Below are 25,663 nucleotides of genomic sequence, written 5' to 3' on the forward strand. Positions count from 1 at the left end.
TTGTTGTAAGCGACAGTCATTTATTCCTTGGGATAAACAGCTTTACAGTACATTCTCTTCTTCATTTTATTCCCATAGAAAGCCATCTAGCATTTTATCCTTCCTCCTCTTAGAATAAATGTTCAAGCACACTGGAAACAAACATATTGAACTAGAGAGGGAGATCAATTAATAGTGGCTTAATCACAAAATGTTCCTGAAGCACCCAGATTACCATCAAACAGCTACAGTGGTCTTCAAGATAACTGCTTTTTTCAAGCTGGCTTTCCACCTTGGTATTTGGCTACCCAGCATTTCAGGGCAAGAAGGAAGAGAGGTAGGGCAGAGACAACCCTTCATTCTCTCCTTTTATCACATACCCACCCCTGCTACTCCTGTCACTGTTGCTTGAGAGAGAAGGGAAGGGAAAGGAAAGGGATGGCCTGACCACTAGGAAAATTGGTAGTAGAACAGTAGGGTGAAAGAGGACCAAGTTGTGGATGCTACATAGACTGCTATTAATCCCAATTGTTGACTTGTTGTCCTACGATGTGGTCTAGGATGCTGTCCTATCAGCAGTGTTAAAGTAGGATGGAACAATGGGTGCATCTACGTTGTAGAAATAATACAGCCTGACACCACTTTAAGTGTTGTAGCTCAATTCTATGGAATCCTGAGATTTTTAGTTTTACAAGGTCTTTAGCCCAAGAGTGCTAATTTAGCCTTCTCTGCCAAAGAGTGCTGGTGCCTCATAGAACGACAAATCCCAGGATTCTATAGGATGGAACCTGTATGGCAGTTAAAGTGGTGTCAAGTTACATTATTGCTACAGTACAGATGCACTATATATTACTCTGGTTGCCTTCTGTATGTGGAGGTGTGTGTTTATAAGTGTGTGTGTGTGAATGAGAGAGAGAGAGAGAGAGAGAGAGAGAGAGAGAGAGAGAGAGATTTTCCTTTGCCTCAGGCATCAAGATTCCTTAGCTGATCTTAGGAAGTGGAAGTGTGTTTTGTGGATCACAGGGCTGATATGGAGGACTATTATATTCTAAGACAGTTGACTAGTGGGTATGAGTGGAGGCATTTTTCCAAACCTTAATATTAAACTTTCTTTTAAATGTTGCAAGTATTCTTACCACTTGAGCAACCATGAAAACTCAGTTCACTACCAAATTAATCTGAACAAACCTTTCAAGAACTTGCTTCTCTCTCTCCTGTGGTAAAAAGCAAATGAAACATGATCCATATAATAATTAGAAATTAAACAAAACAAAATAAAAATAAAACAGTGGACATGCTTTTTGTTCAGAAACAAGACCAGGGAACTGGGTAATAATTGGGTATTCCTAGATCCTGGAATTACTTCAGGGAGAAATTCAGACAATGAAAATTTTGGAATAATCTCTAAAACCAACAAAATCAACAAAACCAAGACTTTTAGATGGAGATGGAGATGATTTTACAACAGGCCTCCTCTAGGAGGAGCTGGAGAATAAAGAATCTTTCCATGTCTGCAGCCCTAAACATTTTCTTTCTAATACCAAGCAAAGAGGCAGATGTATTTCTGATCAAATTGAAGTTCTGGTCTATAAAGTCCTTTCAGATGATGGCATTTGGCTGGATGAGAACATCAAGTCATGTTTCAGGGCTTTGTAGAGATTCACAAAGGATTTGGCCCATGTGTCCTTCTGGTGTCCTTGGGATTTAGCTGTCCTGTATGCAGCGTAGACCATGGTCAACACTGTTCTTTCAAAATCTTCTTTCTTAAGCAGTCCAGGGTAGCCTGACAACCTGGCACTGAGCCTGCGAATATCTGTGATGCTTTTGGGGATGACATCATTGCACAGAGTATCAAATGCCATTGCCTTCCTCATGGAAGCCAGTTCTTCATCTTTGACAGAGATCTTGAGATCATCACTGATTTCCAGCTCACCTAGGAGAAACTGGGATAGAAACACAGATAGGGTTTTATGTTGGTTACATTTACTTTGTGCAAATGGTAGATGAGGTGACAAAAGGTGCATCTGGAGTAGGAATGTAATTCATACGTGAGGACAAATATTTGAATGTCCTGAAGTGCTGCACAGGAATTATACTGCATAGAAAAACACATTTACTGTACAGTGTTTTCTGTACAGAAAATCTTTTTTCTGCACAGAAGTAGAAAGATATGCATTGAAAACAGCTTTTAAATTAACATTCTCCTGTTTTCTGATAAAATGCATAAAATGTATTTTCCTAGTCACTTCTAGACATTTGAATACTGTGAGAATCTGAGAGCTTCTGTATGCAAAGTGCTCTGTCCTGGAGCTAAGATTTTTCTCTGACATGTATTTCTCCCTTGCATGCTAGTTTTCTGTCAACAGAGATTTGTTTTTGAAACTAAGCAGCATTCCATCCTGTGATCTTCATCTGCACTCTCAAGCAGTAGGGTGCAAACATAATTTAACCAACATATTCTTGGTGTGAACTGGGGTTGCATCTGCACTGCAGAATGACTGCAATTTGACACCACTTCAACTGCCATGGTTCAGTGCTATGGAATTATGTGATTTGTAGCCTTCTCTGTCAGAGAAGATATGTAGAGATATGCAGCCTTCTCTATCAGAGATCTCTGATACCACAACAAACTATAAATCCCAGGATTCCATAGGATGGAGCCATGACACTTAAAGTGGTGTCCAACTGCATTAATTCTGCATAGAAAAACACGTTTACTGTACAGGGATGAAACAGACTGCCCCCAAAGAGTGGATTTGGGCTAGCACAGAGCTGCTTGCCCTGGAGCCACAGCAAGCACATGCTGTAGCCCCAGTCCACCCTAAAGCAGACCCATATAGGAATGGAAAAGATCTGTTCCTATTTGGGCTGGTAAAAAGCCACCTTAGGTGGCCCACCACAACCTCAGGGTGGCTCCAAGCTGCTCCAGGGGTGTGCAGTGTCAAAACACTATGCCCCTGAAGTGGCTTGAAGCTGTCCCTGTCTAAATGGCTGGATGGCTTCTGGGCATCTTCGGCACATGCAACATCAAAACACCATGCCGCCAAGTAGCCCTTTCGAGGGCACAAAAAGGAGTCACTTTTTGTGGTTCTTTTTCCTAACGTCGAAAGTCCAGATTGGGGCCATGGCATGAGGTTGCCACGGCCCCGATGCATCTTGAAAGGGGTGGTCTGTAGAACCCCTGAGTCTTCCTTTGACATTCACTCATCTCACGTCATCTATAAAAATACACAGAGGGAGGGGGTTGGAAAGACATTTCAGGACAAGGAAGATACTGGAGAGGGGCATGAATGTCTGAGAGGATAGCAAGGCCATGCCTTAACAGGAGCATACATTTTGGTAAATAGGAGAGATTCTGCAACTTTGCTTGTTATGCCTAATATATAAACATTGCAGAATTCAGCTTCTCTTGCTGCTGAATTTGGACTGTTTAACATGTCAGCTTCCCTGATAATGTATTGGATATTCAGCTTATAAATCTAATAAAATCTAATAAAATGATTAGCTATAATTTACATTTGTTAAGCATAAAACTCAGGCAAAAATAATGGAATATATGCATTTGATCGAGAGCTCACACCTTCCCAAATTCATGGAATCATTTGTAGATGGTGAAGCTGGTTGGTGATTTTATGAAATGGGAAATATGCAAATTAATGCTATTGTATCTCTGCTCCAAATTCTTTATCGACTCTGTTGTTGTGAAGATATTATTTTGCAGTGTAGGGAGTGTGCTTCTGATATGGACAAATTGTGCATTCAGAAATGAGCTCGGCTGATTCAGACAGATTTGCAAGATATTTGAATTGAAATGGAGATTCTTCTAAGTGGACTGAATCTGAGCACCTGTGATCCAGACAAATTGATTAGATCTCCACACATAAAGACTGGGGATATTCTTTCATTCATACTGAACCTCAAACAGAAGATCCACATCATCCTGAGACTTCTGAAGCACTGGATTGAGAAGAGCTGCTGAGGACCTCTTCACTCGTTGAGCAGATGGAAAAAGTGTTGCTAGAGGGTAAAGGAGAGTAAGAAAGAGATTGTCAGTGATCATTGCATAATATATTACTCCTTTCTTGTCTGAAAGAGCTCTTGTGCTTTTCAGATCTGCCATGCAGGCAGAAATTCAATGGAAAATTTAAACTATCCTTGTTGATTTCTACTTGGTATTTAAAAACAAACCTAGCATTTGCACTCTGGTGAGCTATGGTGTAAATTAAGTCCTGCCTTACTGTGGATTCTCACTTCTCAATATTTCTCAGTGCCAGACTTAGGGGATTACTGAACTACACCCTTATAGTGCAGAAATCCCACTTTTACTGCGCTGGATGCCTCCTCGGGCATTCTGGGATTTGCAATTTATAGAAAGGCATTTAGAATTATCAGCCAGAGAGCTCTTAGGCCTCCCTGAACTACAAACCCCTGAACTACAGGAGGCAGCCACAGCAGTAAAAGTGGAATAGCAGCACAATAAGAATGTAATGCAGTAATCTTCTTAGTCTTCATTATCATTATCTTTATTTTGATACTTATAGGAATATAGCAGAATGGCCTATAAACTCCAGAAACTTCCAGGCCTTCCATATGATTTTGCTGGATTTTGTCCTAGGAAAGTAACTTTTTAAAAAGAATTCATTATGTATCACAACTCTACAGATAATATAATATTTTAATGACTGTTGCGCTACTGATTCCATTGTTCGTTACTTTTTAGTTCCTTTTCGTTGAGGAGAAAAATCCATCTGAAAATGTAAGAACATGGCATAAAACTTCAAAGAAATCATTCAGCATACCTCCCAAAGCATTTTCCACCCAAAAGTAAAAAATAAAAGTAATGAGTAAAGATTATTTACTGCATGACAAAAATGATGATGTTACGAATTGCATTATTTTGCGGGAGGTACCTCCTTATTTCCTTGTTACTTGATGTCATTGTAACACATTATTTCCAAGACTTTGACTTGATCTCCCAGATATTATTCTAGCTCCTCTGCCACCCTGCTTGGTTCAGCCAAGTCTATCTTCTAACTGAGTATGCATTGCTCTGGCTTTGTCTCCTACCATTTCACAATCCGGCTTCATTTCAGGGGACAATATATTTAGCTATTACCACAGCACAGAATCATAGAATAGGAAGGGACCAAAAAAGCCAACCTTATGGCCATCCAACCTCTGTTTAAAGATCTCCAATGCTGGATACGCTACCACCCTCATTTATTCCATTATTCGACAGCTCTTACAGTAAAGACGTTCTTTCTGATGTTTAGGTAGAATCTCTTTTCTTGTAATTTTAACCCATTGGTTCATGTTCTAGACTGGCAGAAAATAAACTTGTTCCATCTTCTGCATGACATCCCGTCAGATATTTAATAAAAGCTTTCATGCTACTTTGTGGTCTTCTTTTTCTCAGGCTAAACATACCCATCCCTAAGTCATTCCTCATAAGGCTTGGTTTCTGGATCTTTGATCATTTTGTTTCTCTCCTCTGGGCATGTTCTAGCTTGTCTATACTGGCCAGTATTCACTGAGGCAAACATTTAACATAGGGTTTCACATATGTATCTGGGTCCTATTTACAATCCCTATGAAATCCCTAGTTTAGGGAATTCTAAGACCTCTAGATTTTCTACTGTTGGCAAGTGGAGGTTTAGTTAGGATGATGTTTAAATGTCCCTCTATGAACTGCAAGGAGCTTCCCCAGCAGGGCAGCACATGCTGATATGCAGGATGCCTGTGAAAACCAGAAATCCCTGTGGAAAGCTCATTGCCTGTCAATCTAATATCCATTGTGTGTCTTCCAACACAAAGGGTGCAGACAGGATGCTCCAGGCCAGTTTGTGTGAGAGTCCTTGGATTTGCTGTATTCAAAATGCCTCACTTTCCCAACATGGCTTTGTATCAGGCATTTATAACCACCATTATTTTTAAGGGGTGGGAAAATAGAAAAAGAAAAGTGTAAGTGGTGAAGGGGGAGAAAAAGCCCTTCTCTTTACTCTACAGAACTAAACTAGCAAGATTCTGGAGGGTGCATTCACATGACACCATTATAGCCATTGGATGCCACTTTAACTACTATTACACCATCCTATAGAATTCTGTAATTTGGGGAGGACTATTCCTTACCAGGGAGCCTCTAGTGCTGCAGCTCAGGGGAGTGCACTACACAATTCTGATTATCTCATGAAACTAAAACATGGGATGGAATCCTGGCAGCTAAAGTGCCATCAAACTACTATAACTGTATAGTGCGGACATGCCCTGGAACTGAGGTTTCCTCTTTTAGCAACAGCAATAGCATGTACATTTATATACTGCTTGTCAGTGAACTCAGCACTCTCTAAGCACTTTACAATCTGTAAGCTAATTGCCCCCAACAAGCTGGGTACTCAGGATGAAAGGCTGAGTCAACCTTGGATCCCCTGGAATCAAACTCACAACCTTGTGGCTGCAGTACCAGCATTTAACCACGGCACTATCAGGTCTCCATCTTTTACTTAATTTCCCACTCCAGTCTTTATCCAGACCCTTGAAGCTAAGATTTCATGGTTACATATACGGAGGGAAGGTTATTCCCCATTTTAGCATCACAATATCCCTGGGAGGTACGATGGCAATACAATCCTTTGATCTTCATCTCATTCTGCAATTATTTAAGGATCTGCTCTCATTGGCATTCCTTTCCTCCTGTCTAAGCTGGGGCACCTTTTACTCCTGTAGCTCCACCAACTGCATGCAACTGTTCTGCACTAAAATCATGGAGTGCTAATTGCTTGGTAATTAAAACTTCAATCACCCAGCAGTTACAATGTTTATTTGCTAAACAACTGCTGGCAGGGATCCAGACAACAATGATCAAATTAATAACTTTTCAGAGCATCCTTCCTTGGAAAACAAACCCATATACATCCGGAAGCACATATTCCCAACTGGCAGATGTGCCGATCTGTAGCAGAAACTGACAATTTAGGCACATGTAATAAAGTGGTCTCCACTTCACAAAATTTAATCCATAACATCTTTCTTAGTTATTGTTGTTGCCACAGGAATTTTCTTTGCTTGTTTCCAAAGAACATATGGGTGTGTAACAGGATGGCCATTTCAAAAACGGGGCTGGAGGTGAGATTTGCATGAAAAAGAAAAAGGATAAAAATGGGCACAGATTGACATAAATGTTACCTACACTTCTTTATATATATGGGTGCCTATTAGTAAACAATTAGTATTATTTAAAGAAAAACAACAGACCACACCACAACATGTGAGTGTTAACCAGCTGACCTGAGTGCCTGCCCAGTCTGCTATCCTAGTGCTAAAGGCTGATGGAGAGCTTCAAGGCTCCTGCTTCCTCTTCTGGTAAAAAGAAAAGAAAAGAAAAGCACTATCTTTATTCCCCACATGCTAATATGCAGGATGCCCTGAGGGATGCCAGATGTCAGCTCTCTCTTAGAGGAGCAGTTGTCCCCCAGCATCACCATCTGGAATCTACCCAAGAGGTAAGAATGGAGCCACTGGAGTGCAGTGCCTCCAATACCTAACCCCCTCAGGCATGACCCATTTCAAACTGGCTTCCGGGTGGGCTATGGAGTTGAGACTGCCATGGTTGCCTTAGTCGATGATCTCCGTCTGGGCATGGACAGGGGAAGCGTGTCCCTGTTAGTGCTTTTGGACATCTCAGCGGCTTTCGATTCCATTGACCATGGTATCCTTCTGGAACGCCTGAGGGAGTTAGGTATGGGGGGCACTGCGCTCCAGTGGTTCCGTTCCTACCTCTCGGGTAGATTCCAGATGGTGCAGCTGGGGGACGTCTGCTCCAATAAGAGGGAACTTACATCTGGTGTCCCTCAAGGAGCTATTTTGTCCCCCATGCTATTTAACATTTACATGAAACTGCTGGGCGAGATCATCCAGAGACATGGGCACGCTGTTATTAGTATGCTGATGACACCCAGATCTGTTTCTCTATGTCTCCGACTGATGCAGTGACTAGGGATGGCATCTCTCCTCTAAATGCCTGCTTGGAGTCGGTAATGGACTGGATGAGGGAAAACAAACTCAGCCTGAATCCAGAGAAAACGGAAGTACTAGTGATAGGTTCCCCAGGTCCGGGTAGTGAAATTTGTCCACCGGTCCTGAATGGGGTCACGCTCCCCCTGAAGGACTCAGCTCGCAGCTTGGGAGTGCTTCTGGACTCGTTGCTCCAATTGACATCTCAAGTGGATGCGACGGTCAGAAGCGCTTGTTACCAGCTTCAGCTGATATGCCAGCTGCGCCCCTACCTGGACCGGAGGGACCTTGAAACTGTAGTACATGCTCTGGTAACCTCTCGATTGGATTTCTGTAATGCGCTCTACATGGGGCAACCCTTGTACCAAACCCGGAAGCTTCAATTAGTGCAGAACATGGCTGCGAGACTGGTTGCTGGATGTTCCAGGGCAGACCATATAACACCTATCTTGAAAGATCTCCACTGGCTGCCTATTTGCTTCCGGGCCCAATACAAGATGTTGGTAGTTACCTATAATGCCCTAAATGGTTTGGGCCCAGGGTACTTGGAGGACTGCCTCTCCCCATATAATCCGCCCCACACACTCAGGTCAGCTGGGAAGAATTTGCTGAGGGTCCCAACTGCACAATACGCGGCGACCTCCCAAAGGGCCTTTTCCATTTCGGCCCCAAAATTGTGGAACAATCTTCCCGACGAGCTCCGTTCCACCACTTCCCTGGATCTTTTTAAAAAGAATCTTAAAACCTTTTTCTTTCAACAAGCTTTTCCCCCATAAGTTGTGATATTATGTCCTTTCCCCCTATTTTGTAATGCTTTTTGCATTGTTTTGTGGATTTATAACTCAGCTGGCTGTGTAATAGTTTTTAACATGATATTTTTATATACTGTTTTATTGCAATGTATGTACTTCGATGTTGACATTTTAATCTGTACGCCGCTTTGATCATCGTGGAAAAGTGGGATAAAAATAAAATTTATTATTATTATTATTATTATTATTATTATTATTATTATAGAAGGATACCATGGTCAATGGTATCGAAAGCCGCTGAGATGTTCTAGAGCACAGCAGGGTCACACTTTCCCCATCAATGCACAAACGGAGATCATCGACTAAGGTGACCATAGCAGTCACTACTCTGAATCCTTCCATGAAGCTGGTTTGAAATGGGTCCAGATAAATGGTTTCATCCAAGACAGCCTGGAGCTGGAAGGCAACTACCCTCTCGATCACTTTTCCCAAGAATGGTAAAAGGGAGACTGGTCTGTAATTATTTCTCACCAGGGGGTCCAGGGAGATTTTTTTAAAAAGTGGTTTAACTATTGCTTGTTTCAATTTTGATGGAAATATTCCCTCCTTGACTATGACTCTGGAAACCAGGGTTTGAATCTTGGCTCAGCCTTGTTAACCTACTGGGTGACCATGGGCAAATCACAGTCTCTCATCCTCAGAAGATGGCAATGGCAAACAGTGTTGCCAACAAGCCTGGAAGATAATTCCCAGAAATGTTTGTTCAAAACCCGCTGAATCCCCCCACATCACACGGAATATTCAGTCACAATTCCCGGAAAATTCCCATAATGTTAAAATGGCGGATCTTTTGCAAATAAACGGAAACATAATTGAATAAAAATAATTGTAACTTATTTCAACTCTCAAAATCACCATTGAACTAAACAAAGAATCTTTCAGTCTTTTTAAGATATTTATTTTGACATGAAGGGGGTTCAGGAAGCTTTGTGCCAAATAGAAACGTGTTCGGCTGCAACCACACTGCAGAAATAAATCCAGTTTGAAACCCTTTTCATTGCCATGGCTCTGTGCTAGGGAATCCTGGGAATTCTAGTTTTCGGAGACATTTAACCTTCTCTCTCAGCAAACTGGTGTGACAACAAACTACAATTCCCAGGATTTCATAGCACTGTGCCATGGCAGTAAAAACGGTATGAAACTGGATTGTCTCTGGAGTGAAGATGCAGCCTGAGTTAGGTCCAAGACACACTGCAGAAATAATCCAGTTCAAGACCACTTTAAGTGCCCTGGCTCAGTGCTATGGAATCCTGGGAATTGTCTCTGGAGTCTGGAGTGAAGATGCAGCCTGAGTTGGGTCCAAGACACACTGCAGAAATAATCCAGTTTGAGACTGCTTTAGCTGCCCTGGCTCAGTGCTAGGGAACCCTGGGAAGTGTAGTTTTGTGAGAAAGAGCTCTGGTGCCACAATGAACTACAATTCCCATGCATCTGAGGAAGTACGCTTAAGTCTAGGAAAGCTCATGCTGCCAACTTTTTTTTCAGTGAGACTCAAAGGTGCTACAAGATCTATCTCTCTATCATCATCACCATTATTATTATTATTATTATTATTATTAAATCCAAATGCAGCTGAAGAAGTGGACTTAACCTGGCAACACTGATATCCTGTAGACTCATTCTCTGGGGCTGTGATCTGGAAGCGTGGAGGCAATTCCCTTCTCAAACCAGGGAATCCTGGGAATTGTAGTTTGTTGTGACATGTTGAGACTCTGCTTTTACTGGCAGCCAGGGCTCCATGCATGAAATTCTGGGCTTGGTGGTTTGTTGTGACCAGAATCCCATCATGGCAGGGAGCCTTGCAGTTAGAAGCAGTGCCAAACTGGATTATTTCTGCAGTATGGATGGCAATGGAAAAGAGAACGAAAAAGAGAGCCACAAAACAAAATTCTGGGAAGACAGGGCAGGGATGCCAACTTACCAGGTGCTCTGCCCATGCTCAGAGGCATATTTAATCACTAACACACACACACACACACACACACACTCAGGGACATCACATTCACATCACACAACCCAAATGGTCCTCACAGTACAACAATGACCCTGAGAGGTAGGCTTGGGGCACTCTGCCCAAGCTCAGGAATTCAGAAATTCAAATGTCACTCTCAGGCACACACAGAAGTCCACAACATCAAGCCATGATACCATTATCAAGTATTGTCTTTGTGTGCCTTAAAACTTATTTCTTACTTGGAAATCCAAGGCAATTGGGAAGCCAGCCAAGATCCCTCACTCTCTGCCTCTCTCCAGCACTTTTGCCCCTGGAGCCTGAGAATGCCTGAGGGGGGGGGCAATCACTGTCATCTCTCTGATTGGCTGAACTATTCCTCCAAACAGTTGGGGTTGGTTGGGCTTGTTCCCTCCTGGCTCTCAGAGGGAGTCATTAGAGAGAGAGAGAGAGAGTTTCTCCAGCCCTCTTGGCTGAAAACTGTTACACTCCAAAGGGTTTTGGTTGCTCTGCAGGCAGCCTTCTCAGGCTAGAGCTGAAAGGGCCAAAGTCGCGGAAAAGGCACTGAATTAGAGCAAGGCGCGAAAATCACACGAAAAGCTCTGAAAAGTCCCCGTTTTCGCGTGAAAGTCGCGAAATTGGCAACACTGATGGCAAATGCCCTTGGAAGAAACTGACCAAGAAAACCCCATGATAGGGTCATCTTATGGTCACCATAAGTCAGAAATGACTTGAAGGCACACAACAATAACAACAACAACAAAACAACTATAGGCAGTGACGACTGATGGCATCCATGTCAATGGAGTGGTGAATCCACTCTGGGGTTTAAGAAACCTATCCCAAGGTGCTGAATTCAATTCCCCAAACATGTTTATTACCTTGAATATTTCTTTTAAAGCCGTTATCACCACACCATTGATGCTGGAGCTACCAGCCACTATTGGCTATAGGGTCCTCAGAATAAAACAGGGGGTACTGCTCAACGTAAAAGGTATATCCTTTTCCATATCCTGTTCTCCCTGTCTAAACTCTTGTGGGATGTTTCTCTTCTTGCCTACAGAAGTGGAGAACTTCACATGCACCAAGTGCAAGTTGGTAGCACTCTTGGAGGAGAAAGTGCAGCAGCTGGAGTCCAGAGTAGCTACACTTCAGCATATTAGGGAACAAGAGGATTTCCTGGACACAATAGAACTAACGATCTTGGATGAGTACCACGCAGAGGAAGATCCTAGGGTGGAAGAGGTCACTTGCCAAACAGAGGAGACAGACAGCTGGAGGAATGTCACAAAGAGAAGTAAGCCAAGAAGGAATTGTTCGGGGAGTTTGCAGCTAGAGAATCGATTTGAAGCTCTTTCCCTTATCAAGGAGGATGAAGAAGAGCAGCATGGACAGACTTCAGGGACAGAGCAGGGGAGCCTGAGAGTCCCACCCGAGGGAACAGTTGCTGCTAAGCCTCGGAGGAGGCGTGTGGTCGTAGTGGGGGACTCCTGGCTGAGGGGTACAGAAGCAGTGATTTGTAGGCCTGACAAGATGTCTCGAGAGGTGTGTTGTCTTCCAGGTGCAAAGATCCATGATGTGACAGAGAGGCTGACAAGACTGGTCAAGCCTTCTGACCAATACCCCTTCCTTTTGGTCCACGTGGGAACTAATGATACTGCAAGACACAGCCTTCAGAACATCAAAAGGGATTACGAGGCGCTTGGTAGGAAGCTGAAGGGAATGGATGTACAGGTTGTCATCTCGTCTCTTCTGCCAGTTGAAGGGCATGGTCCAGGAAGGGAGAGGAAAATCGCGGATGTGAACAACTGGCTTCGCAGATGGTGCCGCCGAGAAGGATTTGGATTCTTCGATCATGGGCTGCGGTTCCATGAGGAGGGACTTCTTGCAACGGACGGGTTGCATCTCACGCCAGTTGGAAGAAATGTTTTTGCCAACAGTCTCAAGAACTTGATCAGGAGAGCTTTAAACTGAGTTCCGAGGGGAAGGGAGACAATATTAAGGAAGGCGAAAGGGATGGCGAAAATAGTCATACTGACATAGAGGAGACAAGGCAAACAGTGCAAGGACCCAACAGTGGGAGGCAAAAAAACTTGCACAGGCAGCAAGTAAAAGGGAACCATGGTCTGCGATGTCTCTACACTAATGCACAGAGCATGGGAAATAAGCAAGATGAACTCGAACTCCTAGTACAACAAAGCAAATATGATATAATAGGCATCACTGAAACCTGGTGGGATGAGTCTCATGATTGGAATGTGGAAATAGAGGGGTATAACCTTATTAAGAGAAATAGGCCAAATAAGAAAGGAGGAGGAATAGCACTATATGTCAGAGATATTTACACCAGTGAAGAGATCCTGGACATCAATCATGGAAGCCAGGTGGAGAGCATCTGGATAAGAATCAAAGGGGAGAGAAACAACAAGGATGTTACGGTGGGAGTCTACTACAGACCCCCAAGTCAGACGGAGGAATTGGATAATATCTTTCTAGAACAGATGACCACACAGTCAGCAAAGAGAGATGTAGTAGTGATGGGCGACTTCAACTATCCTGATATTTGCTGGAAGTCAAACTCAGCAAAATCCTCAAGGCCTAGCAAATTCCTCACTTGCCTGGAAGACAATTTCATGGTCCAAAAGGTGGAAGAGGCAACAAGGGGGTCAGCTATTTTAGATCTGATCCTAACCAACAAGGATGAATTGGTTAATGGGGTGCAAGTGTTGGGATCATTAGGTGGAAGTGACCATGTTCTCCTGGAGTTTGTTATACAATGGAAAGGAGAAGCCAGGCATAGTCAGACATGCATCCTAGACTTTAGGAGAGCGGATTTCAGTAAACTTAGAGAAGTATTGAGGGCAATTCCATGGTCAGAAATACTAAAAGATAAAGGAGTTCAGGACGGATGGGACTTTCTCAAAAGGGAGATACTGAAGGCACAATTTCAAACAGTTCCAGTGAGAAAGAAAAACGGGAGGTGTCTCAAGAAACCAGGATGGATGACTAAGGAACTTTCAACTGAGTTAAGTTTGAAACGGAACATGTATAAGAAATGGAAAAAGGGGGAAATCACAAAAAAGGAATTCAAACAAATAGCAGGCATTTGTAGGGGTAAAGTCAGACAAGCTAAAGCGCAGAACGAACTCAGGCTTGCTAGAGAGGTTAAGAACAATAAAAAGGGCTTTTTTGGATATGTCCGCAGCAAAAGGAAGAAGAAGGAAACGGTAGGGCCACTCCGTGGTGAAGATGGCAAAATGCTAACAGAAGACAGAGAAAAGGCAGAATTACTCAACACCTTCTTTGCCTCAGTCTTCTCAGAAAAGGCAAAGGGTGCTCAACCTGAGGATAATGGAGCAGAGGACAGAATAGGGGAATTTCAGCACAGAATAAGTAAAGAGATAGTAGAGGAACACCTTATTAATCTAAATGAATTTAAGTCTCCAGGACCAGATGAACTCCATCCAAGGGTATTAAAAGAACTGGCAAATGTAATATCGGAGCCATTGGCAATAATCTTTGAAAACTCCTGGAAAACAGGAGAGATCCCAGCAGACTGGCGGAGGGCAAACGTTGTCCCCATCTTCAAAAAGGGGAAAAAAGAAGATCCCAACAATTATCGTCCAGTTAGTCTGACATCAGTACTAGGAAAGATTCTGGAGCAGATCATTAAACAGAGAGTCTGTGAACATCTAGAAGGCAATGCCAAAATCACAAAAAGTCAACATGGGTTTCAGAAAAACAAGTCATGCCAGACAAACCTAATCTCTTTCTTTGATAAAATTACCAGCTTGGTAGATGAAGGGAATGCTGTGGATATAGTATATCTTGATTTCAGTAAGGCCTTTGACAAGGTTTCCCATGACATACTTGCAAACAAGCTGGTAAAATGTGGGCTAGAAAAAGGAACTGTTACATGGATCTGTAATTGGTTGACCGGCCGAACCCAAAGGGTGCTCAACAATGGCTCCTTTTCATCCTGGGGAGAAGTGACCAGTGGGGTCCCACAGGGCTCTGTCCTGGGCCCAGTGCTATTCAACATCTTTATCAATGACCTGGATGACAGAATTGGGAGCATACTTATCAAATTTGCAGATGACACCAAATTAGGCGGAATAGCTAATACCCCAGAGGACAGGATCAAGATTCAAAATGACCTGAATAGACTAGAAAGCTGGGCCAAAGCTAACAAAATGAAATTCAACACAGAGAAATGTAAGGTATTGCACTTAGGGCGGAAAAATAAAATGCACAGATATAGGATGGGGGACACCTGGCTGAATGAAACTACGTGTGAAAGGGATCTAGGAGTCCAAGTAGACCACAAGTTGAACATGAGTGAACAGTGTGATGCGGCAGCTAAAAAGGCCAATGCTATTTTAGGCTGCATCAATAGAAGTATAGTGTCTAGATCAAGAGAAGTAATAGTGCCACTGTATTCTGCTCTGGTCAGGCCCCACCTAGAATATTGTGTCCAGTTCTGGGCACCACAATTCAGAAAGGACATTGAGAAACTGGAGCGTGTCCAAAGGAGGGCGACAAAAATGGTGAAGGGTCTGGAAACCATGCCCTATGAGGAACGACTTAGGGAGCTGGGGATGTTTAGCCTGGAGAAAAGAAGGTTAAGAGGTGATATGATAGCCCTGTTTAAATATTTGAAAGGATGTCATATTGAGGAGGGAGCAAGCTTGTTTTCTGCTGCTCCAGAGAACAGGACCCGGAACAATGGATGCAAGCTACAGGAAAAGAGATTCCACCTGAACATTAGGAGGAACTTCCTGACAGTAAGGGCTGTTCGACAGTGGAATGCACTCCCTCGGAGGGTGATAGAGTCTCCTTCCTTGGAGGTCTTTAAACAGAGGCTGGATGGCCATCTGTCAGGGATGCTTTGATTTGGATTTCCTGCATGGCAGGGGGTTGGACTGGATGGCCCTAGTGGTCTCTTCCAACTCTATGATTCTATGATTCTATGAAATCATTCCATCTCCCTATTGTTGGGACTGAGACAAGATGACGTCTCCATGTTCATCCCTTTGGATGAAAATGTGGTTTCTTGGTTAATAAATGCCACAAAGGAGAAGAGTAGATATCCCCTCTAGTACTGGAACCACCAATCAGGTGTGGGATCTCACACAGCTTTATAAAAAAAAAAACTTTAAAAAATCACTTCCAGTGCTAGAATTTTGTCTCACCAGAAGTGGCTACCCTTAGGCCCTTTTCTGGTGAGTCTCATGCTTTGGAATGCTGCTGATTTGGCAACTTATGTTGAGCTTTATAACAGGCTCCAGGTCACCCAGTACTTTGTGGCTGAGAAACTGTTTGAATCTAGTTTTCTCAGAGAGGCATCCAAGATGACAGCCTCTAAATCACATTGGCTGAAGATAATGTGTATCTTTCATTGCAGTGGTGCTCAAAATCAGCCTTTAAAATTGAAGTGGACCACATGTGGCTACATGCATCTGTTGTTCAGTTTCATAACAATGGTTGAAACTGATGTTGTTGAAATTGATGCTTTGTCTTGAAACCTTTGCAGCTTGGTGGTGGCATCAAAAAGCAGAATCCAGCAAGGTCTAACATAGACCCTCACTCTCCAGAAGTTGTCCAACCATTTTTTACTCTTCCAATCTAGATGTCGGCCAGAATCTTTTGAGGCCCTATACTAGTGTAGAAACTTTCTCAGAGACTGCAGTTCCTAATGCAGCCAATCCATCTGCAAGCACATGCACAGCCCGCACTCTCATTTTTGAATTGATGGGTGGAAGACTTGCCAATTGTTGCAAGTGAGCTCAAGGTTATGGTGTCTGTTGGAATTCAGCATAACTTCCCTGGTGTATAGTCCTTTATTGTTGCTAGGTGCCTTCAAGTCACCTGTGACTTATGGCAACCCTATCATAACATTTTCTTGCAAGGGTTATTCAGAAGGCATTAGTCATTATCTGCCTTTATTCATCTATTCAATGCAGCTTACTCTCAGTGAAGTGTGCCCAGGATAGATGGCAAGCAAGCAGGCCTTATTATTCCTGAGAGAGTTCAACAACAGCTGTCTTAATATTAGTGCTTGGTCATTTGCTACACTTCTGACTGATAATGCCTGAGGCTCAACTACAAAAAAATCTTGGTGGTCCAGTCCTAACAGCACCTTCTGGGGTCTGAGGTCCATGGTGACTTCCCAAAGTCACCCAGTGAGTTTCCATGGCTGAGCAGGGATTCAAACCTAGGTATCCCAGAGTCCTAGTCCATCACTCAAACCACTATATCATGCTGGCTCTGCCATATACAGTCAACCCTTCTTATACATAGATTTTTTATACATGGATTCAAGCCTCCACAGTTTGAAAATGTTCCAAAAAAGTATAAATTTACCTTGATTTTCCATTTTGTATAAGGGACACAATTTTTCTATGTCATTATATTTAATGGGACTTGAGCATACACAGATTTTGTTATACACGGGGATCTTGGAACCAAACCCCAGCGTATAACAAGGGTCCACTGTATTTGTTGTTGTTCCTGTTGTGTGCCTTCAAATCATTTCCAACTTATGGCAACATCCTAGGGTTTTCATTGGAGGATTTGTTCAGAGGAGGTTTGCCACTGATTTTCTCTGTGGTGGAGAGCATGTGACTTGCCCAGGGTCATCCAGTGGGTTTCATTGCTGAGCTTGGAACTGAACCCTGGTCTTCAGAGTCATAGTCCAACACTCAAACCATTATGCCATGCTGGATTTCAGCATATATTTAAACCATGCTAAAAGTATATGGGATTGTAGCCATGGTATTTTAACACTTCTGCTTCCTCACTGATTTCTATTTATGATTTATACGCATGATATCTGGTTTGGTTTTGCCTCATTACTCCCCAACTATACGAGCTAATGAACTGAGCAGTGAAAAAGGAAGCCTGAAATGGAGAAAGTTATGCAGCCAATCTTCCACTTGATGATTATAAACTCATGAAGAATTTTTTCTGCTGATTCAGCTTCCTCCTACGCCAGCTCAGGATGCATGGTACTTGTTCAGTATCAAAAAAGAGTATGGATGTATTAATGTGATTTGCTACCTCCTTTTCATCTCCCCTAGAGGAATTTATGTAAAACAATTATTTCATCTTGAGATGCACTAATTTATTTTAATGATGCATCTGACTCACATCATGCACAATAATGATGACTGCTTGGAGACAGAAGATTCTCATCCATCATAAAACGAGATTTCATATTCAGCTAGTTCTAGAATACCAAAATGTAGTTTTTGATGAATCTCGGTGAAATCAATGTGGGGTCCTTAGAGGCAGTAAAGCATATGATATAGAACAAGATACAGTGCACCCATGTCATACACAGGTGTGCCATACGCAGCTTCCAGCATATGCTGGAAGCCGCGCCAGAAAGACTTCTCCCATGCCCCGGAAGAGGCAATGGGGCACACCGGGTGCATGCCGTGAGAACGAGCCCCATTGTTTCTAATGGGGCTTGAGTTTACACGATTTTTCCCTTACGTGATGGGGGCCGGAATGGGTCCCTCGCGTAAAGGAAGGGTCAACTGTAGTCCTATATTTGCTCACCTAGCATAATATTCTCTACTCTGATTGCCTGACATCCTGTCCATTTTCAGGTACTAGATATTGAAAGAAAAACCATGGAGAGGGCAGCCATTAAACGAGAGATTAAAAGTTACTCCCCCCCCCAGTTTTGGACTACAGCTCCCACCATCCCTTAACACTGAACATGCTGGCTAGAGCTTCTTGAAGTTGAAGTTCAAAACATCTAGAAGACAAAAAGTCCTCTGTCTTTTGATTGTCTCTCCTTTGTTATCATCCCTTCACTGGCTCCCCCTCCCTTTCTGTATTCAGTAAAAGCTCCTGTTGTTGACTTTTAAAGTCCTCCATGGGCTGGCCCCTCCTTATTTATCAGATCTTCTTTTTCCACACCTTCCTGCTTGGGCTCTCCATTCTGGTAGTCAAGGTCTGCTGTCTCAGCCCAGGATTTTCTTTGCCCCGTTCTGGATTCGTCCCTTTTCACTTGCTGCCCCTCACTCCTAGAACATCCTTCCCCCATGAACACAGGTCATCACTTCTTTAACTAGTTTCAAAACTGAGTTCAAGACCATCCTGTTCAGAATAGTGTTCCCAAGCATTGTGTGACTATTATTTGCTATTTGACGCTTTTAATTTTTTGCTTGTTTTATTGAATCCTTTCCTGCATTGTTATGTATTATTTATATGTATTATGCTTCTATTTCTTAGATTGTACGCCATGGGCAGGTTTACTCTTATCTATCTTAATGTTTGTATGTACAGTGGTACCCCGGGTTACGAAATTAATTCGTTCCGCCGCCGCTTTCGTAACCCGGAATACTTCGTAAGCCGAAAAAGCCATAGGCGCTAATGGGGAAAAGCCGCGATTTCGTGTGAAATAGCGCCGAAAAGCACCAAAAAATTTTTCGTAACCCGAAAAAACCTTCGTAACCCAGAACAGTTTTTTTAAATGGATTTTTTTCGTAACCCGGAAATTTCGTAAGGCGGCGCATTCGTATCCCGGGGTACCACTGTACAATGCTGTGCAAAACTACAGCACTATATAAATAAAGCATAATAATAATAATAATAATAATAATAATAATAATAATAATAATAATTGAACCTCAGTTCAGCATGGTGTAATGGTTTGAGTGTTAGATCACAACTCTGGAGACCAGGGTTCAATTCCCTGCTTGGCCATGAAACCCACTGGTTCACCTTGGGCAAGTTACCCTCTCTCAGCTTCAGGGGAATGCAATGGCAAACCTCTGAACAAATCTTGTTAAGAAAATCCGATGATAGGTTTGCCTTAGAGTCACCATAAGTCAGAAACTACTTGAAGGCACACAACAACAACTTCTGCACACTGAAGTTTTACCTGTCCTAGATGATATCAATAGTCTATTGTTCTAATATTTTAATTGTTCTGTAGTTGGAATTGTATTTTAGTTTTAATCAGATATGCTACCCACAGGAATTGTATTTTAAGTTTTACTAAGTTTCTGGAAACAGTTGTGTAGAAAGGTCTAGAAAGGTCTAGAAAGGTCCTTCACCCATTTTCCTCCCCGTCATTGCTTCTTCCTTTCCATCATCTTTCCAGATTCCTATTCTTCCTTTTCTGACATTTCATTTCAGTGACATCAGGATCTTCAATGGAGTGCCTCACTATGCACCTGCCACCCTATCATGATCTTTCCTCCATATCTCCACATACACTAGAAGGGCTTGTTGTCCTTTCTCAGTCTAAGATTCTATGATGCAATGATTATTTTTAGCCCAACTATCTTCATATCAAAAAACAATCAGCATTTCTCAGATTCCTGGAGGCAGCAGTGAAACCTCAGGGAAAAAACCCATCTAGATCCCAACTTTGAGGTTCTGGATGGTACTCAGGGTTGCTAATTTCCAGGGAATTCCCCAGAAACAGGAGAATTTAATCTCTTTCCATTTAATTTCCGTGTTTGCAAAATTTCCAGGTAATTTCCAGGAAATTGAACCTTCCTGCTCAAACAGTGGCCAATCAGGAAATCCGGATGAAAAACAGGGGCCAATCAGGAAGTCCGCATGAAAGAACTACCAGTTATTGCAAGATTTAGGCCTTCCCATAGTGCCTTCCCCCCTGAACTGGAAGACCCCCCCCCCCTAGGCCCTCCCCCAGTGCCCTGTGCCCCCCCCCCCAACTGGATGTCCCACCTCCCCAAACTGGAAGACCTGCCCCATTCCAGGTAATTTGGGGAGGATCTAGGGAATCCAGGAATCAATCCTGGGGAATATCTTCAAGGGTGATTGGCAACACTGGTGGTACTGCACAGGTGTGCCAGACTCAGAGCCCAGAGGCAGGAAGGGAAAGGAGGCAAGCAGAGGCTTGGAGCAGCCAGGAAGCTTTCTTGTGTCCTGGTAAATGTGCAGCATTGCTGCATGCATAGTGGAACTTTTTGTTTGCTTGGGACTGGAGCTGCCCTTCCCTCCAGCTGCCCCTCTTCTACATAGAAATGTTTGTATATGTGTGTGTTTGAAAGAGGAGATGGCCTTTTCTTAAGGTCCAGAGGCCCCCTTTCCTCTTAGTTGCATGCTAATGGGCTGGAGCTCCCGTTTCCTCCATTTTCCTCCCTGATAGAAATGTGTCCATGTTTTTGGGGAAAAAAAGGGGGGGGGCATATGAGCTCTGGAAGACAAACAATGAGGCCCAGGAAATAAAATTTGTAAATAAGTCTATTTAACAACACAGGGAGAAACCTTTATTTTTCTCTACTGTGTGAAAATATCTGTCCCTTCCTTTGGCAGATAATACTGAATTTCTCAAGAAGTCTCTGAAAAAAAACAGTAAATGCTGCATAAAACACATCAAACGCAGTCCCAATTTAAAAAACAAAAACAAACTTTTGACTTTTTTTTGGCAATAAAGATCTCAAAAAGTTAAGTCTCAGCCCTTTGTTCCCTCTTGTTTAGGAGTCTCCTGATGTGTCTAAAATGCAGTATCCTGAAATCTAGAAAGCACATCCAGGAGTAGTTGTGTTGGCCACACTGCAAACAATAACATCCCAAACCCACAAAACAGTGATGCCTTTCTCTTGTTTGATTTTTAACACCTTTGCCCAATAAAGAAGCCAGCTGAACTTCAAAGCTTGCTTCAGCTATTTTGTGCATTTTGGTTGGCCGATAAAGGTTTTGTGGATTTTGGGTGTTATTGTGCTTTGCTGAATTGGCTGGCCAGCATGGCAACCCTTGGATGTGATTCTTAGAGTAGGAGTCCCTCTTAATCTCATAGCTGTTTGGGAACTTTTCTCCCTCCCTCCCTCCCCCCTCCATAGAAATGGGGGGGCACCTTTGCTAAGTTCTCTTCCAAGTGGTTACAATTCAGAGACTTATTATTATTTATTATTATAGTTTATTTCTGTAGCACTGTAAATGTATACACTTGCATTACAGAAATAATACAGTTCAACACTGCTTTAACTGCCATGTTTCAGTTCGATGGAAATCTGGGATTTGTAGTTTTGTGAGCTATGTAGTCTCTCTGAGGAAGCTCTAGTATGACAACAAACTACAAACCCCAGCATTTCATAGCATTCAGCCATGGCAGTTAAAGTGATGTCAAACTGCATTAATTCTGCAGTGCACATTCAACCATTAATCATGTTAGTCTGGAATATCAATATGCTAAAGGCTCTTGTAGCACTTTGAGATTAACTGTGTGAAAACGTTGTAGCATAAGCTTTCATAGACTTGCCTCTGAGTTTTTGTGGAAGAGAATTGCAAATTGATTTGAACATATTCAAATGACCCTGGTTCTTACTTGAAGCAATTCGCTGAAGCAGTTTGGAGAGGTGGGCCACACGCTAGACCCATTTAACCCACATCTTTTTGACGCTGATGTTTTCCACATCTTTTTTTTGATAACTCGATTCTGCACAAGGGTGAACCAGATGTGGACTGGAATCGATTTAAATTTGCCCTTTGGCCAGCTGAAGTGGGTCCATTGTGAACCAATTCATTCATGAATGTGAACCACAAGTGGGTTATTTTACAGGGAAAAAATGCGATTGGGGCAAATGTAGTGGGAGCCACGTTCCACTGTCAAATCAATCCATCAATTTGGATCACAAACCACTTTTTTTGTAAGTGGAAATGAGGCCCTAGTTGCAAGAAACTTCTTTTGTACACCATTCTAGCACAGGAAAGAGGGAGGCTGAACAAAGAGTTGCGGGAAACAAGCCGTGTCTGTCCAGGCTGAGAGGCAAGAGACCTATCATGGCCCCTCCACCTGTCCTTCCCTTTCTCCCTCCTCTCTTTGGGCACCCATGCCCACCTTTCCCCAGAAATTGCTCAGCTGCCCCCTGCAAGGAGGCCAAGGAAGAAAGTTTCTTTGGGTAAGAAAAACATGGGCAAGGCATGGCAAGGCAAAATGGAAGGGGGGCAGGCATGTGCTCTTCATGCCCTTTTGTCTCGTCTAGCTAGCTCAAGCCAGCTAGCCAGGGCAGAAAGGAAGAGAAGGGGCAGGCTCTTCCTCTGTCCCCTCTTGCGTTCGATACTGAAGCTTATCACACCCATTTCCCCCCCCCCTCCCCCCATTATGGGAACAAGAAGGGGACACTCGGGGCAGCGTGTCACCAAGAAAAAACAGATTTTACCGCACATCAAAGTGTCCTCAAAATGGCCCCATTCTGTTTCCTGGGCCCAAGCTGTCCCCATTCAGTGCTGAGGCATGCCATTTTGCTCGTCCAGAAGACTTCCGACCTGAACATTTAATGCCCCCTCAGCACCGAATGGGGTCGGCTTGGGGCCAGGGAATGGAATGGGGCCATTTTGAGGACACTTTGATGTGCAGTAAAATCCATTTTTTCTCGGTGACACACAGCCCTGAGTGTCCCCTTCCCGTTCCCATAACGAGGGAAAAAATGGGTGCGATAAGCTTCACTGTCCATGCTCGTGTTCGATACTGTCAGTGCTCTGGCGACTTCTGGGGTTTCCTGTTCCTTACCCCCCTCTTTGCCAAGAGAAGCTTGGAGGAGAAGGAGGTCATCTGTAATGAGATTGATATTCAGAGAGCGAGAGAGAGAGTGGCAGGGAGAGAGGGAGGAAGAATTACGGCATGTAATTCTCAAATTCAGGCATAGCTGCAATTTGAAGAATAAACTGAAACCTTCTGGCCATTGGAGCCAGCATGGCGTAGTGGCTTGAATGTTGGACTACCACTCTGGAGTCCAGGGTTTGATCCCAGCTCAGCCATGAAACCCACTGGGTGACCTTGGGCAAGTCATGTGCTCTCAGCCTCAAGGGAGGACAATGGCAAACCTCCTCTGAACAATCTTGCCAAGAAAACACCATAATAAATTCTCCTTAGGGTCACTATTAGTTGGAAATGTCTTGAAGGCACACAACAGCAACAAAGAACATCTGGCCAGCATGGTGCAGTGGTTTGAACATTGGACTATAACTCTGGAGCCCAGGATTCAGTTCCCAGCTTGGTCATGAAACCTTGGACAAGTCACATGCTCTTAGCCGCAGGGGAAGGCAATGGCAAACCCTCCTCTGGACAAAGCATGCCAAGTAAGCACACAACAACAAAAATGAAGAATATCTTGCATCCTAAAATAGCCAGCACAGAGGCAGAAAATATGGTAGAAATGCAAATAATTCATTCAGAGTTGGTGGAAACAATCAACATCATGGGGTGTTTTAAGTCAGTCAGAATCTCACCATCATGGAAATCATGGTGTGCTATTTTCCAGCCACTCTTGGAAGGACAGAAAAACCAAACACCTACCAGCCTCCTCAGAAACATTACATATAGCCAAACAGTAGTCAAGAGGACAAGCAGTTTCTCCTTATATCCATATTGCTTCAGCCAATGTTCTCTGCTATTTTTCTCTTAGAGAAGGCGAGTCATTGGCAGGGAACCCTAAGGGCTCTTGCCAAAGGCTCATGCTTTTAGAACTAGTTGCTGTTATAATAACTGTGTTTCAGAAGCGGAGACCAAGTTCAGCCCAGGTTGCAGAAAGTAGAATAATTTGTTTATTTTTTCTCCACCTGGAAAGAAAGTAAATTAGGCTTATAAATGAAAAGGTGGAATAGTGTTATGAATCAGAATAATAGCTAGTCTATGGAATTTTGCTGAATGCCAACTCTAGCTGGGCGTGATTTGTTTATTTTTTTATAAGGTAGTGCTGTGGAAAAGATCATCATATATTTAGGCAAGCCAAATCCCTTTTCCTAGCACAAAGAAAAACTCTTTATGAATAAACCAGTTCTAGGAGTTTATGAATCCTGCAATCTACAGTGTATGAGCTGGAGTTTTACAGAAGCAGTTAAATTGTAGAAAATGTGGCAAATGTGAAAATGACAGGAAGGCAGAACAGATGAGACTGGAAAGGAAATATTTGAAAGGCTAGAAGGTTCACCTCTGGCTTTATATTGCAATTAAATCTGAATTCTAAGATCAGTATTCAGGAGGAGTTAAACATTCATAATTAAGAATCATGTGCTTTGGAATAAAAAAAGAAATTCAAGGAGTAGTAGCTAAGGGGAAGAAACAAAAGCTGTCAGCAAGCCAAGATTAAGGATTTAAGAGAATACAAATTCCTGACTCCCACAGGGACGAACCAGATTAGTTTGGAAATCTGTAGGACAAGTAGGACAGGAACACTATATCCTACTCTTATTATTGTTCCCCAGGAGCGTGTATTTAGAGAGCCTGAAAGTAACATGTCATAAGGAATGATATTTCTTGTAACAATGTGGCATGGGCATAACAAGGACAAAACATTGTTCCTTTTGTGAAAAAAAGGGGCTGTTCAGACTGGCAGTTTGGGTCGGCTTGGGGTGTGCAGTGTCACGGCGCTCCTCTGGCACTATGTACAGATGATGCAACACCGAAGGAGCATTGCCAAGCTGTGGCAATGCAGCTATCGCATCCTTTGTAAGGTGCAAAAAGAAGCTGCTTTTTGTAGCTCCTTTCTGCGCCCTGCAAAGGCCAGATCAGGGTCATGGCATGTGGTTGCCGCAGCCACGACCTGGTTGAAACAGGGGCGGCTGCATGCCACCCCTTTGAGGCTGTCTGTACAGCCTCTAACTTGATAAATGGTCACATCATTACTGCTTTAGCATATCAAGTCAAGCCTGCTCATTACTACCAAAGCACTGCTTTTCTGGGATCATTTGAGAATTTTTGTTGTAAGTGGGTTTTAAAAATAATCATAAAAATATCATTACTATTACTTCATAACTATTCCTGTTAAAGTAACAAGTAATTGATAATAGTTAACTGAAAAGTACTGAGTCATACCTCACACATACATCCTCATGTTCCAGATTCTGGACATCCAGTTGTCCTTACTTAGGGTTGCCATAAGTGAGGACCTCCAAACCGGGACAAATGTAGGACAAATGTAGG

General features: G+C 43.0%; 1 protein-coding gene across 2 annotated transcripts in view; it reads right to left on the minus strand.

Moving 5' to 3' along the window:
• The window catches only part of FAM180A (family with sequence similarity 180 member A), a 36,240-nt gene continuing 10,577 nt past the window's right edge, over positions 1–25,663 (minus strand). The window contains exons 2-3 of one of the 2 annotated variants that reach the window (XM_042466549.1): positions 3,896–3,996; positions 1–1,922 (exon numbers count right to left, since the gene is read on the minus strand). In XM_042466549.1, coding sequence (XP_042322483.1) covers positions 1,566–1,922; positions 3,896–3,996 — 458 coding nt within the window. In that variant the 3' untranslated portion in view covers positions 1–1,565. Of the gene's footprint in view, positions 1,923–3,825; positions 3,997–25,663 lie in introns of those variants that run through there. The other variant, XM_042466550.1, reaches the window with a different exon arrangement.

Source organism: Sceloporus undulatus, chromosome 5 (assembly GCF_019175285.1).
Source record: "Sceloporus undulatus isolate JIND9_A2432 ecotype Alabama chromosome 5, SceUnd_v1.1, whole genome shotgun sequence".
In the NCBI taxonomy this organism is placed as follows: Eukaryota; Metazoa; Chordata; class Lepidosauria; order Squamata; family Phrynosomatidae; genus Sceloporus; species Sceloporus undulatus.